Source organism: Labeo rohita, unplaced genomic scaffold, assembly GCF_022985175.1.
Source record: "Labeo rohita strain BAU-BD-2019 unplaced genomic scaffold, IGBB_LRoh.1.0 scaffold_305, whole genome shotgun sequence".
Taxonomy (NCBI): Eukaryota; Metazoa; Chordata; class Actinopteri; order Cypriniformes; family Cyprinidae; genus Labeo; species Labeo rohita.
The window spans coordinates 66804-85363 of record NW_026129223.1 but is presented as its reverse complement, the minus strand read 5'-3'; the positions used below and the strand labels follow the sequence as shown (position 1 = coordinate 85363).

The following is an 18560-nucleotide window of genomic DNA, read 5'->3' as shown; positions in this document are numbered from 1 at the left end:
GGTATAGTGCCTCTCATGATACATATCATTCAAAAGCAACTTTACTGCAAATTTAAGTTTTTACAATATATTTAGTAGTAGCTTACTAAAGTGGTGATTGTCAAATTGATGTACATATGGCAGAGATGTGTGGTAAAGATCAATAATGATGTAATCAAACAGACAAAGAACACTATAAATTAGTAGCAAAATTTGGGAGTGCTGTATGTTGTTTCAGGGTCGGCATCATCTGAAGTCCTCTGAGGGGTTGGCATCATCTCTTCTTCTGGAGCTTGTGAATTCCTAGTTACCACGGGATGTCAGTCCCATGGCAGAAACAGAGAACAAATAGGATAATAATTAGCGTAGCTGCTGTTCAAACCAAACCACTCTTCAGAGCAATTTATTTTGAACAAGGAAACTTTTACAACAACCCCTGCCCTAAACGTACCCCTCACACAAGACTTTCTGCAGTTTTAGACTTTCACATAACTTTTGTAGGATTTATGAGCTTCTTTCCAGGAAAAAAAAAGTCCTATCAAGGTCATAATTTACCATTGCTGTCGTTGTGGCAATTTTGGTCCCAGTAACCAGTAACACACAGCAAGGAAGCAGTTAAACATCATGAGTGCAAAACAGACTCAATCACTGTACACACACAATAATACATCACACAAATGAACTGGTGACTATAAAAAAATAGTAAAACTGTCAGAAGACTCGAATAAGAGGTTGAATCAGATCAGACCCACATGAATTAAGCTCTGATAAAGAATTCCTGTAAATTTTTCTTCCATTTTTACTGAAATTTTATGTTGTGTAACAAAATGCTTTCTCTATGTTCAGGTGTGACTGCAGTAAAAATAATGCAAAAACTGAACATTATCTTTTTTTAAACAGAATATACTTAAAACTTGACAAAAAGTAGTATTTGAGAATGTCTGAATATATATCCAAATCCATAACCTAATAAAAGTAAGCAATTACTGTATGTCTAAAAGCATCAAGCCTCTCTTGAAGCATCTTTGACTTTGCCCCTCTGTCATTTGTTATTCTGGTTCTAGACTTTCAGACTGCAGTATCACTGAAGAAGGTTATAAAGCTCTGGCTTCAGCTCTGAGGTCAAACCCTTCACACCTGATAGAGCTGGATCTCACAGGAAATGATCCTGGACAATCAGGAGTGAAGGAGCTCAATGATTTACTACAGGATCCAAACTGTCAACTTAAGATACTGAGGTGAGATGTGATGAAATGATGTAAAATAAATAAATGATGTACATAATACAATAATCTGGACAATTTGTTGCATCATAATGATCAGATGCTGCAGGTTTTGTTGTACTGATGATCAAAGTCAAAGTCAGCTTTATTGTAAATTCTGCCACAAGTACAGCACATACATACAGACAATTGCAATTGCATTATGTTGTGGCAAAATCGAACCGACTCTCACTAAAAGTAAGAGGCAAACTCAGTCAAATGACTTTTATAAATTTATTCTTTGCAAAGAAGGTCAGACAGTCATACAGAAACACAGGTTACTGCAGAGTGCGACTAAGGGAGGGCTCACTCCAATTTATACCTAGCCTACAAGGTTACATCTCCTAACTGGTAACTTTCCACACGTAGTAAGAGTCAGATAAATACATTCTGCTACGTCATACTCTCAAGAATCAAATTTTTATATTTAGGGCCCTAACACCCTTCTCTTATGTCATTCTTATAGCAGGTTTAAATAAAGCAATATTACACAATATTCCATAAGCACATAGATAAGTAAAATGAATTTTTCTTTCACACTTATTTTTAGACCCTTTACAGTCTTGGATAGATAGCCTTCTAGATAGCATTTTAGTCAAATTATTTAAACGTTTCTGAACACACTGTAGTTTAATTGTCATCAAGCTCAGATTCAATCTATCACTGTATCTCTACAGCAGGTCTGTGAGTCTCCAGATGATCAAAAAAAAAATCAGTTTCACAAGCCAGTTTTCTCTCACTCCTTCTGAAAGATCTTGAGGCTTGTAATTGCACACTCTGTATTTGTAAACTGAAAATCATGATCTAGTGAGGTTTTGCTCTTCTGTTCTGTGGGACATTTCTGTTCTCCTGAGTTTGTCACTCTAGTTTCTTTCAAATCACTCTATTAGACTTTGTTTTCGAATATTTATCAATTTATTTGTGTATTCAAATGTTCAAAGAAAAATTTTGCAATTAATAGAGCTTGTTTTTAAAACTATTATTCCTTGCAGGTATACCAGTCAGACAGGGCTGATCTAAATCTGATATTGTGTTACTGTTCTGTGTTACTGTTAAACCACACAAAAGACATACAAGCACTAAAAGCACAATGTTTTGTGCACAATATTCCAAGTCTTCTGAAGGTATTCGATAGCTTAATGTGAGGTACAGATGAATATTTAAATCCTTACAATAACGTTCATGTAAACACTTTTCTCTGCTGCATCTGTCGGTGATGCAAAATTGAATCCACATCAGACGGGGTGGGTCGGAGAAATTACATATTTATTTATAAGTTTTCAGAAATGCAAATGAGTAACAGAAGAACCATAACTTGAAACTAAAAAAATAAAATGAAATTTCAATAAGCATGTTCAATCCAATCATTTCACAAATAAACTAAATAACATAAATTTAATTTAAGGTGTTCTCAATCAGTCTAAATCAAACTAAGTTAGTCTAACTTCTATGTTTAATCTATAAATCTATAAACCTATAAAGTCATAAACCATAAATCATATAAATGTGAGAAGAATAAGTCTATAAGAGAACTAGCCGCACCCATCAGTCAGAGTGAGAGAGTAAGAGCAGAGAGAAAGGAGAAGTGGAGAAGCCTGTCAGATGTGCACTTCTTATACTCTAGACCAGTGGTTCTCAATCCTGCTCTGCACATTTTGCATGTCTCCCTTATTTAACACACCTGATTGAGATCATCAGCTCATTAGGAGAGAGATCCATGAACTGGCTGATGATCTCAGTTAGCCCTAGACAAGATCAGACAAGGAAAGGGGGTAATTTCCTGATTCGTGATTCAGCTACCTTACTTCATGCCTAACTAAGTATACAATGTAAATGTCAGTCATGACTACATTAGCTCATGACTAGAAGAACACTATATACATTGTGATTTCTCACCCTCGGTGACCCACACGTGCTGGACGTCCTTTGCTCTAATAAATATAGACTCTGATCGTGTTCAGTTACAACAGTCAACTCAGTAAAACTCTCTCCAAGATCATTCAGTGTTCCCATTATTATACTTAAATTGTAGATAAATGTCTATAAAGCGTATTTGCATATATCTTGCAGTTTTTTTGTTTGTTTGTTTTGTTGTTTTGTTTTGTGTCAGAACAAAACATGGCATAGCAAAGATAAATATATCTTAAATAAATACTCTGAACATTTTGTGCTGTACAGTTTGTTTTATCTATCATATGTTGATGCCTTATTAAAAAAAGTGTTTTAGTATATATTTATGTAGAAATAAATATAAATAAAAATAAATATATATATATATATATATATATATATATATATTCATAGAAGCCTTTTATAACACAATGCAAACAGCAATGTGTAACATTTTACCAGATTTAGTGCTACAGTTTTATTTGTCCCCCACCAAATAATTTTTCACAAAATGTTTGGATTTATAAAATTATTAATATTGAGCACTGATTTTTCAAGAATAACATTTTGCTTTTTTGACAACTATTCACAACTGCTTTTAATTTAAAGCGTGTGTTTCACAAAATGTAAAATGTCTAATTTTGGTGCAGCATATACTGTAAATTTTAAAAATGGAACAAGAACATTTTAAGAAACAGTGATCAGTATCTGCCTCAAGTGTCCTGATCAGTGCAGCACTAAAGCAAAAGTGTTTGAATGTCGTCAGTGTAAGGACATATTTTTTCCCTATTAAAAACAAAAAAACAAACAAACAAAAAAAGCAAAAAAACAAACAAAAAATGCAGACAGTCTTTGTTGTTGACTTGTTTAGTAATTGTTTAGTCTACAGTATGTTTGAACATTGATCTGTGAGACTAAAGTGATTTATGACAGTAGTAGACAGTAACAATTTCATTTGTTAACATTAGCTATTAAACATATCTAATGTCATATCTAATATATGTTCATGTCAGTTCACAGTGTATTAACTAATTAACAGAAAACTTTTGAATTCAAAAACTGTATTAGTAAATGTTGAAACTTAGATTAAGGTGATTAAATGCTGTACTAGTTGTTTATCATCAGTTCATGTTAACTAATGTAGTTAATGTTATCAAGTGAAACCTCGTAACTTGGATAAATAGCTCACATCTTAATGCAGGGGTCACCAAACTTGATCCTGGAGGGCCGGTGTCCTGCAGAGTTTAGCTCCAACTTGCCTCAACACACCTGCCTGGAAGATTCAAGTAAACCTACAGTATTAAGACCTTGGTGTGTTTGATTACGGTTGGAGCAAAACTCTGTAGGACACCGGCCCTCCAGGACTGAGTGTGGTGACGCCTGTCTTAATGGGTAATTTAGCTGATTTTCAACCTTTGCATACTTTTGTGTAGTTTGTAGTATGTTTAAATGAACTATGTGTAATCTTTCTTCATGTTACCTGCACACAGATATCACTGTTTATTTGTCAGCAAACGTCTGCTGGAAGATGAAAAACACATTAGTAATCATAGATCTGATTCATTGTCTTTTCTCTTTCTGTTTTCAGTCTGTGTAGATGCAGAATTACAGAGGAACAGTGTCTCATCCTGACTTCAGCTCTGAAATCAAACCCATCACACCTGAAAGAACTGAACCTGAGCAGGAATAAACTAGGAGACTCTGGAGTGAAAGTGATCAGTGATCTACTGATGAACACACAATTCAAGCTGGAGAAACTACAGTTAGTACAGTTAAAGTTTATTTATTTTACGACAGCAGGTCTTAAGTTATATTGTTTAAAGCAGTGCACTGGTTTTGCCATATTGGTCACATTTTGTAAGGTTTTTTTTTTTATAGTAAGTGTGTAAATGCAGAAATCAGCCTTTCATTAGAGCAGGGGTGTCAAACTCAGTTCCTGGAGGGCCGCAGCCCTGCAGAGTTTTGTTCCAACCCTGCTCCAACACACATACTATGCAGTTTCCAATTAAGCCTGAAGCACTTGATTAGCTGGATCAGGTGTGTTTAATTAGGGTTGCATCTAAACTCTGCGGGGCTGTGGCCCTCCAGGACCAGAGTTTGACATCCCTGCATTAGAGAATAAAGAATGGAGGCATTAAATAAATAAAATAAAGTAAAAGAAGTAGAAGCAGTGCCTGCCCTCATACAAAACTAACGTGACTCAAAACAAACTATTAGAAACTAAATGCCTCTTCAATATTATGATCATCATAGATCCTAAACCTTAGTTTGAATCAAATAAAAAAACACAGAAGGATTCACACTGTAAACTGGAGAGATTGAGCTCAGTAACATTCACTCAGTAACATTCACATTCACAACATTCACCTTGTCGAAGCAGTGTATCGATTCTTCAGGTTATGTATATTTTTCAATATGCTGTAATCACCTAGTTGAACAAAAGCCTGTTAAAATGAGCATCTGCAGGATGATTTCAAAATCCGGACATTTTCAGAGACAGGCGAAGAAATATTCTGATGATTACCGTGCACAGAATTTTCCAAACTCAAAGGAACTTGTAGTTTTAATCCAACGTACCGATCTGAGAAACCCATGGCTTATAAACATGCGTGATTTCACCACAGTGCGTCAGTGCTGCAGTGTGTGTGAAACCTGATGAATAAAATCAGAATCAACATATTTATTCATTTGTATGAAATTTTTGTCTTTATTCTGTCATTTTTCATTCACAGACATCGCACTGTATGTAATTCACGTTTATGCCGAAATTCTTAATTAACACTCAAATCACACTGTCAATGCCTTATACTGTCTAAGATTAATTAGCTAAAATGTTCAACATTGTTATTTCTTTAAGGCAACGCCCGCGCATTCATTCATCTATTGTAATACCGCTCTTACGAAAATTAACCATAGTATGTGTAGTAAAACTATGGCAATACAAATGAAATCAGTCTGCGGAAAAAATAAAATATAACATGGTTACTACATTTACTATAGTAATCCATGGTTAATTTTGTAAGGGTGTTTATTTATAATATATTTTAATGTAAACAGGTATAAAATATGACGAGAAAGACGTTGCTAATGAGAAGACCCATTGACTGCAGCAGGTTAAATTAATTTATTATCCAGAATGCACATTTGGAAGACAAATATATTAATAGGAACATTTCAGCAGGTGATATGAGATGTAGGCCTAAACATCCTCAGTTTCGAAGTGTATACTCCACGCGAACGTGCTCCCCCGTAATATTTAAGAAGGACCTTAATTCATCCCACGCATCTCATCCGTGTTGTGTCAGGAAATTGCGAAAACTGAGGCAGTGTGTCATCGTTTAGAATAAAAGCAGCCAAACACACTGCAGTAACACCAGCGAAAGAAAGGAAAGAGAGGATTCTCCCATTAGTTTTCATTGCGTTGCGATGGGACCGGAAGTGGGGATACACTGCTTCGCTTACCGGATATAGGAAGAGAGCTAAAAGGTCCATAGTAACTAATACAGACCCTCTCATCTCCCTATACTAAGAAAATCTCTGACAAGGGGTAATTAGGAACACAGGTGCATAGGATAAAGCAATCAAACTAAACAAGAACAGGAAAATTACCAAATAAGGAAACTCAGGAATAAAGACGGGGGGGTAAAACAAAGAAAAACAGGTCCAAAAGTCTGACACTTGAACATTGAGTCTGTTATTTTTAATATATTATTTTATTTATTTATGTTTTTTGTATTTGTTATCCTAAAAATTAATCATGCACAGAAACCTTACATATTGAGTCTGATGCGTATTAAAAAAAAAAATCACAGAACAATACAAAATGTATTGTCCTCTTTCTTCTTAAAAAGAGAAAAAGAAAGGAAATATTGGTCCATCCAATCCAGAGATTGTGTAGAGATTAAGTAGAGTTGCACCTCCTTATCAAGGAGCTGGGGGATTGTCCCGAGTGAGGTGTGATCCCCAACTGTGAGGTGCAGGCTGTGCTACACACTTACTCCACCGTGTTTGATCAGGTGACTTTGAGGAATACAAAAAGGCCAGATTCAAACTATGCAAATCAATCAGGAAGACCAAGAGACATTATAGTCTGATTCTGGGGGGATATTACATCTGGCAGCCCAGATGACATCCCGGATGGGCAGTCAGGGTTTGCTAGTCAAGTCCTATATAAAAAGGACCATTCCAGCCACCTTAGACTTATTAAAATTTGCATATTGACAAAATCGGGCCACTGATGATGCTGTCAACACTGTCATCCACACAGCACTCACACATTTGGAGGGTAACGACACACATGTGCAAATGCTTTTTATTGATTACAACTCAGCAATAACAGAGACTCTCTTCACCCTCAGACCGACACTCTCCCTCAGAATTTGGCATGGGAAGCGAAATCCTCAGCAACTTTTACAGATGTACAGGTGAAAGTGGTGTGGAAGTTGCACAGTTCAGGACAGGAAAGCTCTCCAGCACATGATTAAAAAGCAGTGTTGGTCTACTAGTTTAACTACATTTCTCAATAGCATGGTGTTAGTGTCAATGTTTTCTGAATCAAAAAGCTTTTCAGTAGTAAAGCTCTTTTTTTGATCAAGTAACATGGGAGCGTCAACAAAAGCTACATTTTTCAAGGCATTTCTGAGTCTCAAACTCAAATCAGAAAAATAACTGCTAAGGATCACTGATCCTGGATCAGTAAGTGACGCCACTAAACCTCGTAACTCCATTGGCTCCTCAAAGTGTCAATCAAACCTTATTATTCCTCCCACATATAAATGTATCTGTATACAATGAAGCCACAAACCAGCTTTGACAAAGTGTTTATTGTTAATTAAAAGACAGTGGGGTTTGTTTTTTTTAATTTCTGAAAAGGTAGCAGTTTGGGTCATTTCCGGCCGGCAGCAAAAATGTATTTTTCCTATGTCACAGTATGAGGTAAATCATACTACATGTACATGATACTGATACTGTGAGCATCAGTGTTAATTTCGTTGACGAAGACTATGACGAAAAATATTCGTCAACGAACATTTTTTACAGACGAAAACTAAATAAAAACTAAATAAAATGTCAGATATGATGACAAAGACGATGACGAAATTTAACTGACACTTTAGTCAACGAATAAAAACGAGAGGAAAATGTTGGGGCGGGATGAATGGAGAAGAGATCCAATAAGAACTTCCCTTTTGTGGGGAAATCCAATCAGAGCGAATCTTTTGAGGGCAGGTTGATTTTGGCAAAGCCATTTTCAAAAGCCGCGGTTTTCAAGTTATGAGGACGTTTGTTATACATTATATTTAGTTATACATTATACTTGGTTGCACAGTCTTGGTTACAAAGCTTTGGTTAATTTAAGTTGACTTTGCTCGTTAGCAACACGCTAACGTTTTGTGCACGCGGTCCGAGGGCAGCGGTATGTCTCATGAACAGACAGACAGACAGAAATGTCAGAGCTTGGTCTTGACATCTGGTCAAACTTCACATATGAAGTTTTATATAAATTATACAATATCATATAATTCAGGGACAATGCATATCTTTTTCAGGGAGCATGTATATTGTTCAGGGAGAGCAGGTCTTATGGTTATTTTTGTGAAAAAAATTATTTTAATAAAATAAATGTTTTTTATTACAACAATTAGATATGTGCCTGTATTCTCTATATGCTTCCATATATTGTAATATACTTACAATTACGTGAATTATGGAGAAAAATCTGCTAATATTTGGTCTACTAAAACTAGACTAAGACTAAAAGACTTAAGACTAAACTAAGACTAAAACTCTTATGATATTTAGTCAACTAAACTAGACTAAGACTAAAAGATTTCAGATGACTAAAATAGGACTAAAACTAAATGGTGTATTATTCCAAAGACTAAGACTAAATCAGAATTTGCTGTCAAAATTAACACTGGTGAGCACTGACTTGAAATAAAGTTGGTTCAATATAAAAATTACATTTTTTTTTTTTATCAAAAATTACAAAATAATTTTTGCTGTGTTACTGTAGCTTAGCTTGCTACATTTCCCAGGAGGATATCTTCAGTGTAGTGAAGCTTCATTTAATGAACAGTAACATTTTCCAAGTAGCTTGACCAACACTGTTAAAAAGTGCACAGTTCATTTGTGGAGTAACCTTCCTATCACTTCAGGATATTTACAGCACTAGGGTCATCATGAGACCCACAACATCATCAGGGACAATACACATCCACAGCACAGCCTCTTCACACTTCTGCTGTCTGGGAGATGTACAGGAGTATGAAATCAAGCACAGAAATTGCTTTTATAATAACTTCTATAACTTATTTTGCGGTGTTTTGAAGCCTTTTGATGGGTTGCATCAAGGAGCTGTGAAACCAGTTACACTCACTGAATGAATCACATTTGTGCCAAACTCTTACAAAGAAAAAACAAACATTCTCCTTCAATCCATGAACGTTTCTCACAGTTAATGTACACAATCTCACAGTCTGAAGTGTCTGTCACACATGCTGTTGTGAATAATTAAGCAAAGCGTCTTCTGATTGGATAAGAACACACAGTCTCATGAATAATTATGAGACACTGACGTGTCATTGAAGTACTATAGTCCTTTACCGCGTCACAAACTATGATGATCACAACTGTGTCACAAACTGTGACGTCAACACGATGTAGATTTTAAGCATGGAACACAACAATTTTGCAAAAAGCTCAAAATGAACCACTTTTCTCCAACAATTAAAATGAACAGATGCTAACATTGTCTCCTATGATGTGCAACACAAACATCTCTGCTAAAATCTCAGAAAAAAAGTAGTCTGGGGTTTCATGACCCTTTAAAAACGAACTTCCCATTAACATCACTGACTGTTACCTTGTTTGTTGCACAATATATATTTGTATATTTATGTGTATATTCTTATATTTTTGTATAGTTAATGTGTCTATATTCTATACTGTATATTTTTGTGTAATGGAGACTTGCAAAGTAAGTTGTTTCTGTCCACTTCACGTATTGCCCATACAGCAGCTCAAATACCAAACCCAATATCCAATAATTTCAGTTAATAATATCAAAAATACACAAACATTTAAAACTTATAGAGAGCTTTAAATTATTAGCCTACTTTGCTACTTTAAAATGAAATAATTCAAATCAAAAACAAAACTTATTATGTAATTCATAAAGATGCATTTCTCTCTAAAGGCATGTTCAATGACCAGATGGCAAGTCAGGAGCATCAACTTCATCTTTGTGACACTGACTCTGAAAATACTAGTTTATTAATAAACAATTTGAATATCTCTTTACTATTTCCCCCTGACACATTCATGGTAATTACTTTTGCCGATGTTTTGTGGCAAGCTTTAGTCTATTGTGTGTGCTTGAACGTGGAACACTAAACACTGGCACTGGCAGAATGAATGTAGCAGAAACACTGCATTTTATGCTTGTTATAGAGTGTGTGCTATCACGTGCACTACTGCTGGTGGCAACAGACCTCTGCAGTGGCAATCGACTACTATAGTGGTGCGGTTGTCATTGCGACCATCACAGCCCTATTGACAGTACAGTTTGAATTAGCAGTATGGTTCTGTTCTGGGCAAAAACTCCCTGCCCATCCATGCAGCCTAGCTTATAAATAAGAGAAGGGGCAGTAGCTATTACCCCCTTAGTGTAAACAGAACAGCTGCTTTCAAACATTCCTGTGCATATTTTTAGTGAGCACTCTGTAAAGAGCATTGTGTTTTTACAACATGTTTTACAGCATTGTGCATTGAATCCAATGTTGAGCACATGATTGCAATGGTTAAGGCAGTGGTTCCCAAACTTTTTCTGCCGGGCCCCACTTTTCCAGAATAAAAAAAATTCAAGCCCCACCCCTGCATTGACACATAAACATAAACACAACTTCAGATTTAATTTGAAACATAATAATTAAAATTCAGTGTGTGACAACTTACTGAAAAAAAAAAAACTAAAAAAGGAACTAGTCACTTTTAGAGTAGAAACATTAAAAGTAAAGCAGGCAGCTTTACTATGTATTATTTTTTGTACTATGTAATAGCATTCATTGTTTTTTTTAACAGATTTTCTCATATTTTCTTCTCTGTTGTAGCTGTGATCTTTGAAGTAGATTCATCCTCTACTTTACATTTACCTGCCACTTGTTGTCTTTTCAAAAACTTGTCCATGCTTAGAGCAGAACTACTATGCGTCATTCATTCATAATTTAACTCGGCTAAATTACAAAAACCACTACAACTGATAACAGACAGCTGCAGCGGGTACTGCGAGTCGTCTTGAGGTAATAAAATATGCTGAAATTTTGTGTTCAATTATTTACATATGTGGGGTCTTGTATCAGCCTGAAAATGTTTCTTTTTACATAAAAATCTAGGGATGTACCGAAATGAACATTCTTGGCTGAAACTGAAACTGCCTTGTAACAATTATTGATAATTTTATTAATTAATATAGTCATTTTGTAAGACTTTTTAATTTAACTCAGTAATGTTAATGATACTGAATAAAAAAAAAAAAAAAATTACAAGCCAATAAAATAACCATGTTCATTAAAATAGTAAAAATAAAATTGGACAGAAAATATATGAATATTAAATCTCAATATATTATAATATTTTTATTTTATTCAGTTCTATGAAACAGAATTAGATATAATTTTTTTGACTAATTATCAAAATAATGTATAGTCCTACAAAACTATTATTATCAGAGCATGTGAGCAGAGCATACAGTCATGAGAGGGTCACGTCATTTTACCAGCTTTGTCCAGTACAGCAGTACTACAACATGTTACAGCACAGTATGCAATGCTATTGCAAACAGGAACAAGAATACAAGGTGGGCCATTTATATGGATACATCACACATCAAACTTATTGGGAATTTTCACAAGAAAAACAATGGTGTGCTTGGTTTTAATGTAACTTTATTCTTTCATGAGTTATTTACAAGTTTCTGACCACTTATAATGTGCCACAAACAGGACGTTAATATCACCAACCATTCCCATTTTATTAAGGTGTATCCATATAAATGGCCCACCCTGTACATAGAAATTTTCTCTCTACGTTATTTCAATTCAATTAAATTCAATTCAAACAAATTTGTATAGCGCTTTTCACGATACATATCGTTGCAAAGCAACTTTACACCAAATTAAAGTGTTTACAATATATTTACTAGTAGCTTAGTGCTGCGTTCGACACTATAGATCATGACATACTAGCGGTGACTATGTCAAGTTGATGTACATATGGCAGAGATGTGTGGTAAAGATCATTTAATGACATGTTGTTTCAGGGTTGGCATCATCTGAAGTCCTCTGAGGGGTTGGCATTAACTCTTCTTAAGTGTTCTGGATCCAGACTGGAGTTCCTAGTTACCACGGGATGTCAATCCCATGGCAGAAACAGAGAACAAATAGGAACATAATTAGTGTAGCTGCTGTTCAAACTAAGAAAAGAACAATTTGTTCAACCAGAGCTAAAAGATTAATAATGAACATTTGATCAGATATAACTGCAGGAAAAGTTTATGAGATGCATTTTTTGAATGCCTGGCTAAAAAGATGTGTCTAGATTTAAACAGAGAGAGTGTCAGAAAATAGTAGAGGACCTAGGACAGATTCTTGTGGCACCCCATACTATACTTGTGATAACTGAGATGACTCCCCATTTAAATAAACAAAGTGGTAGCGATCGGACATATAGGATCTAAACCATCTTAAAGCCTGCCCTTGGATACCCGCATAGTTTTGTAGTTGATCTATTAGTATGTCATGATCTATAGTGTTGAACGCAGCACTAAGATCAAGTAAAACTAGCAATGAGATGCAGCCTTGGTCTGACACAAGAAGCAAGTCATTAGTGATTCTAACAAGTGCAGTTTCTGTGCTGTGATGGGGCCTGAAACCTGATGAAATTCTTCATAGATAGCATTTTTTTGCAAGAATGAGCACAGTTGAGCAGATACAGCTTCTCTAAAATTTTAGACATAAATGGAAGATTAGAAATGAGTCTGTAATTTGCCAGCTCACTAGGGTCTAGTTGTGGTTTCTTAATAAGAGGCTTAATAACCGCCAGCTTGAATGGTTTAGGGACCTAAAGATAACGATGGGTTGATAATATTGAGAAGCGGTTCTTCTGCCACAGGTAACTATTCTTTTAGTAATTTAGTGGGTACAGGATCTAATATGCATGTTGTTGGTTTAGAGACAGTGATGAGTTTATTTAACTCTTCCTGTCCTTTAATTGTAAAGCACTGCAGTTTTTTCTTTAGGTGTGACAAAAGAAGTTGACATATTAGACACAGTAGAATCTACATTGGTTGTTGTATTTCTGATGTTATCTATTTTATCAGTGAAGAAATTAAAGTCATTGCTATTAAACTGTAAGGGAATATTTAGATCGGGTGGCATCTGGTTATTTGTTAATCTAGCCACTGTGCTGAATAAAAACCTTGGATTGTTTGGTTATTTTCTATGAGTTTGTGGATATGCTTGACCCTGGCAGCTTTTAAAGCCTGTCTGTATCTGGACATACTGTTTTTCACGCAATTCTAAAAACTTCCAAGTTAGTTTTTCTCCATTTGCGCTCAAGTTTCTTTCTTGAGAGAATGGGTATTACTGTTGTACCATGGTGCAGTATGTTTTTCTCCAACCTTTTTCAATTTGATGGGGGCAACAGCTTCTAACATATTGGAGAAGATGGTGCCCATGTTGCTAGTCATGTTGTCTAGATCCTGTGTATCAATGGGTACACAGAGTAGCTGAGATAAATCAGGCACGTTATTTGTAAATCTATCTTTGGTGGCTGGAACAATAGTTCTGCCAAGACGATAACGCTGAGCCATATAGTTAATATCAGTGATACGCAGCATGAGCGATACAAGAAAATTAATGTAATGAAAAGTTTCAAAGAATCTTTACAGGTATAAACAAGAAAACAGTGAATCAGTGATGCAAACTGTTAAAAGACAATAGTAAACAGTCATTATTCAGTTAAAATCAGTTTAATGTTGATTCAGTTTGGTTCAAGTAAATGTGTAAAGTCCATCAATTTAAGATTGAGTTTAATTCATTTATAAAGCAGCTGTGGAGTAAACAGTGATGTCATCACTGCATAACAACATAATATAGGATAAAGTCTAACTCGGTGAGGAATATCAGAAGGTCAAGTCCTGACTGCAGATGAAAGGAGGAGCTGGGGATGGAGGAGGGTAGTTCGCTCCTGAACAAAGTGATAAGCTGCTGAATAATACTGAATGGACCTTATATAAGGAAGTAGTGATAGGTGTTGTATTCCTATAGGTAGACGTGGATCAGCTGAGAATCAGATGATACAAGCTTGAATGACGTGACCTGCCAAATCTAACACTACACTTATTTACTGCATTGTTTTTTAAATAATTTTAGTGAAAATATGTTTTTGAAAGTCTGTTTTGCTGCTGTTTTTTAATAACCACATCATCTGCAGCTCTTGTAGTGCTTTACATCTTCAGCAGCGTAGAGAAGCAACACACATGGAGCAGAAATGGCTTGAATGAAGCATGTTTGGCTCTAGATAAATATATTAGGATGAGTCTAAGGGCACTGATCAGAGAGGAGGCCTGACACGATTCTACAGCCCTCCAGGACTGAGTGTGATGACCCCTGTCTTAATGAGTAATTTAGCTGATTTTCAACCTTTGCGTACATTTGTAACTTTTGTGTAGTTTGTAGTATATTTAAATAAACTATGTGTAGTCTATGTTACCTGCACACAGATATCACTGTTTATTTGTCAGCAAACGTCTGCTGGAAGATGAAAAACACATTAGTAAGTTGATCATCATAGATCTGATTCATTGTCTTTTCTCTTTCTGTTTTCAGTCTGTATAATTGCAGTATTACAGAGAAACAGTGTCTCATCCTGACTTCAGCTCTGAAATCAAACCCATCACACCTGAGAGAACTGAACCTGAGCTTGAATAAACTAGGAGACTCTGGAGTGAAAAACCTCAGTGATCTACTGATGAAAACACAATTCAAGCTGGAGAAACTAGAGTTAGTATCATTATACTGTACAGCAGTGACAGTGAGATTAAAGTTCACTGTTTAGTTTAAGATCGCTGGACTCTTGTCACATCATTTCCAGTTCTGCACTTTCTGGCATTTCTCCATCTGAAGGAAGATTCAGGAATACAATGTTTTTATGTGTATCTGTAAAAGCAGCATGAAACTTGCTGAAATGTGACATCTTTGCTGTGAAATAAAACAGAAGTGAAAACAAATTACAGTAGATGTTTCTGACAGATTTATACTGGACTAATAGTAAATTTCACTAAATGTTTTATTAAGGGAAATGCATATTTAGTATATTTGTATAGTTAGAAATTGTAAACTACACTCTAAAATGGCTTGAAAAATCAACAATAATTTTATTTGACTGATTTGTTGATTTTCTTCCATTAGATATGTGAAAATAGGCCATTTCATTATTTTAACTTTACTACTGTTTCTATATTGATTCTACATATTAATTTTCATTGGCAAAATTGACTTATTTGTTGACTGAGGGTCCAGACTTGGATTGTAACTAGTCTCCTCAAATAGTCCTCTCTTGGTTTGTTCATTCATATATTAGAAGTTTCCATGATTTTGAATGTATGGCATTTGTTCATGATGCATCATAGATCTGATTCGTTGTCTTTTCTCTTTCTGTCTTCAGTCTTTGTAGATGCAGAATTACAGAGGAACAGTGTCTCATCCTGACTTCAGCTCTGAAATCAAACCCATCACACCTGAGAGAACTGAACCTGAGCTGGAATCAAATAAAAAACACAGGAGTGAATCACTTATGTGACGTACTGAAGGATTCACACTGTAAACTGGAGAGATTGAGGTCAGTAACATTCACATACAAGAATCAAAATGATTAAAATCACTTCAACAGTTTAAACCAAAACACTTTATAGTATCTAACGATGTCTACAGAAGCTTCTTAAACAAGCTCATCCAGTAAGTATAACTGTTAAAGTTCCCCCCGGAGCTGTGTGAGGCCAATTTTAACATAACTCTGCTTGCGTTCGTCTGGAAGAAGGAAGTCATTTACATCTAGGATGCATGGAGGGTTAGTAAATAATACGCTACAGTAGTGTTGGGTTCTATCATTAGCCTGTGAGATCACTAATACATGATATTATCGTGCTAATGTATTTAATTGCTTACATACTTAATTTTATTGCCTGAAACCAGCTCCAGCATGAGGCTAAAAGCAGCCTCACATTATCAAAAAACATCATCACTGATTAGCCTATTCTAGTGCAAGTTTATGCATTTTAAAAAACAATCGCATTATAAGTGAAGCTTATGTTATCTACACTGTATGATGAATAAATCTCTTACCACACACTGCACATGTCTACGGCACGTTATGGCTCCGACGTGGCAACTGGAGTAGATCGCGGCTTCAACATGTGTTTGGACCCCCTGTACTGCACACGTCTGCGGTGCATTACTGCTCTGAATCGGCTACTCTAGTCAATGCCTGTTATTACCCGCCATGCTGCGGTTCGTTGAAGTGGCTCTCCGCAGCACATCAATTCAAATTTCCGTGGGTGGGATTTAATTTAATAATATTCAAATGGACCGCGTTGTGACATCTTGTCACAATGGCTCGATTGACATGGTAAAAAAATGACTGAATGAATAATACTGTATTAAAGTAGCTTAAGATTCATTATAAAAGTGTGTCCCCTAAAAGCACAAGGGGCCCCAGCCTGTTCCCCCCAGTTACTGTGGTCTAGAACTGACACTGCAGGGTCAAAGTTTCTTTAAAGAACAATCTCTTTCTTACCTTTTCATAATCTGAAGAACCTTCTTTCGCCACAAAGAACCTCTTGTGAAACAGTCAAGTCACTTTTATTTCTATAGCGCTTTTAACAATACAGATTGTGTCAAAGCAGCTTTACAGTATTTGAGGAGCATTTGTTGTCGAGTCACAGTCAAATAGCTTGTGTGAAGTATCATCTTTTATAATATGATATTTTGCAAAATAACAGAAAAAACTGAGCAACAGAAAACTATACTGTTATAACCTGCAAGTTCATGAAAACAAATTCAGTGCAAGTACGGCCTCTGATGTGGTGGTAATGATGGAAAAAAAACATTCGCTGATCAAAAACATGGTATTTGAACTTGATTTTGGAGAAATGTGAATAATATAATAACACATGCAATGATGTAAATAAATCTGTAGGTCTATACATTTATATGATAACACTATACAATAAGATTTCATTAGTTCATGTTAGCTAATGTATTAACTAACATGAGTGAACAATAAACAATACATTTATTACAGTATTTATTAATCTTTGTTAATGTACTGTAAATGAATGAAAATGTAGTCGTTCATTGGTAGTTCATGTTAATTCACAGTACATTAATGTTAATAAACAACATTTTATGTCATGACACCTATATCTGGTACTTAAGTAAAAAGACAGGTTGTTATGTATGGTTAAAGGGGTCCTATTCTGCTCTTTAACAGAGTCTTGATTTTGTTTTGGGGGTGTACTAGAACATGCTTACATGCTTGGTGGTTCGAAAAATGCATTATTTTTAATATAATTTACATTATTACAATATATTTCTGAAAATAAAAATAACTGGAGCCTGAATTGTTAGTTTTTGACTTTTAATTACCAAATTGTACTTTAAAAGTAAGTATTAGATTTAGACTTGATTGTAATGATTATTGTAATGACATGAAAAATACAAAATATAAATTGGTTAATTGTTGACTTATATCTTACTAAAATGTGATTTTATGTTGTTTATTGCATTATTGATTATTATAGACCATGGTGACAGACAGGTTTTCAATAAATTCATCAAGTTTTATGCAGCTAAATATAATAGTTCGCTTACAAGCATTAATGCCGCTCATCAATAGCGGCTGTCACAGTTGCTAGGCAACAATAACAGTCCTCCGTAGGCTGGACCGCTCTGAGTCCTTCAGAAGCAGCCTTTGATATCACACGCAGTTGTGTTTGGCAACTATCTATTAATATTCCAGCAATGAACTTTGTTTGTGTAATTAGCAAAATAGCAAAGTGGTGGAGTGTAACGCATTCCTTAAGTATTCACATAGAAATGAGAAGTACTGATTTTGTTTTGTTTTATTTTTTATTTTGTTTTCCTCACAGGACAGCAACACTAAAACAAGGCCTTTTACAATATGATGCACTGTTGTACATTTAAACTTCCCAGCAGTAAATAAAGTATTTTAAATGTAACAACCATGGACATATTCAGAAGTAAATGTAACATACAGTATACAGTAGTGCAGCAGAAAATATTAATGCAAGACCATCAAATATAAAAAGTTCTTTCATCAGAATACATTAATTATATTACAGTATGAAGG

The 18560-nt window shown here is 35.2% G+C and overlaps 1 protein-coding gene across 1 annotated transcript; it reads left to right on the top strand.

The window, feature by feature from the left end:
• Positions 1–1043: 1043 nt before the first annotated feature.
• LOC127160255 (ribonuclease inhibitor-like) lies at positions 1044–16133 on the top strand (the record flags this gene model as incomplete). The annotated part of the gene is made up of 4 exons (XM_051102908.1): positions 1044–1217; positions 4720–4893; positions 15020–15193; positions 15858–16133. Coding segments are annotated over 4 exons (733 nt in total), but the record flags the coding sequence as incomplete, so codon positions are not given.
• Positions 16134–18560: the final 2427 nt, after the last annotated feature.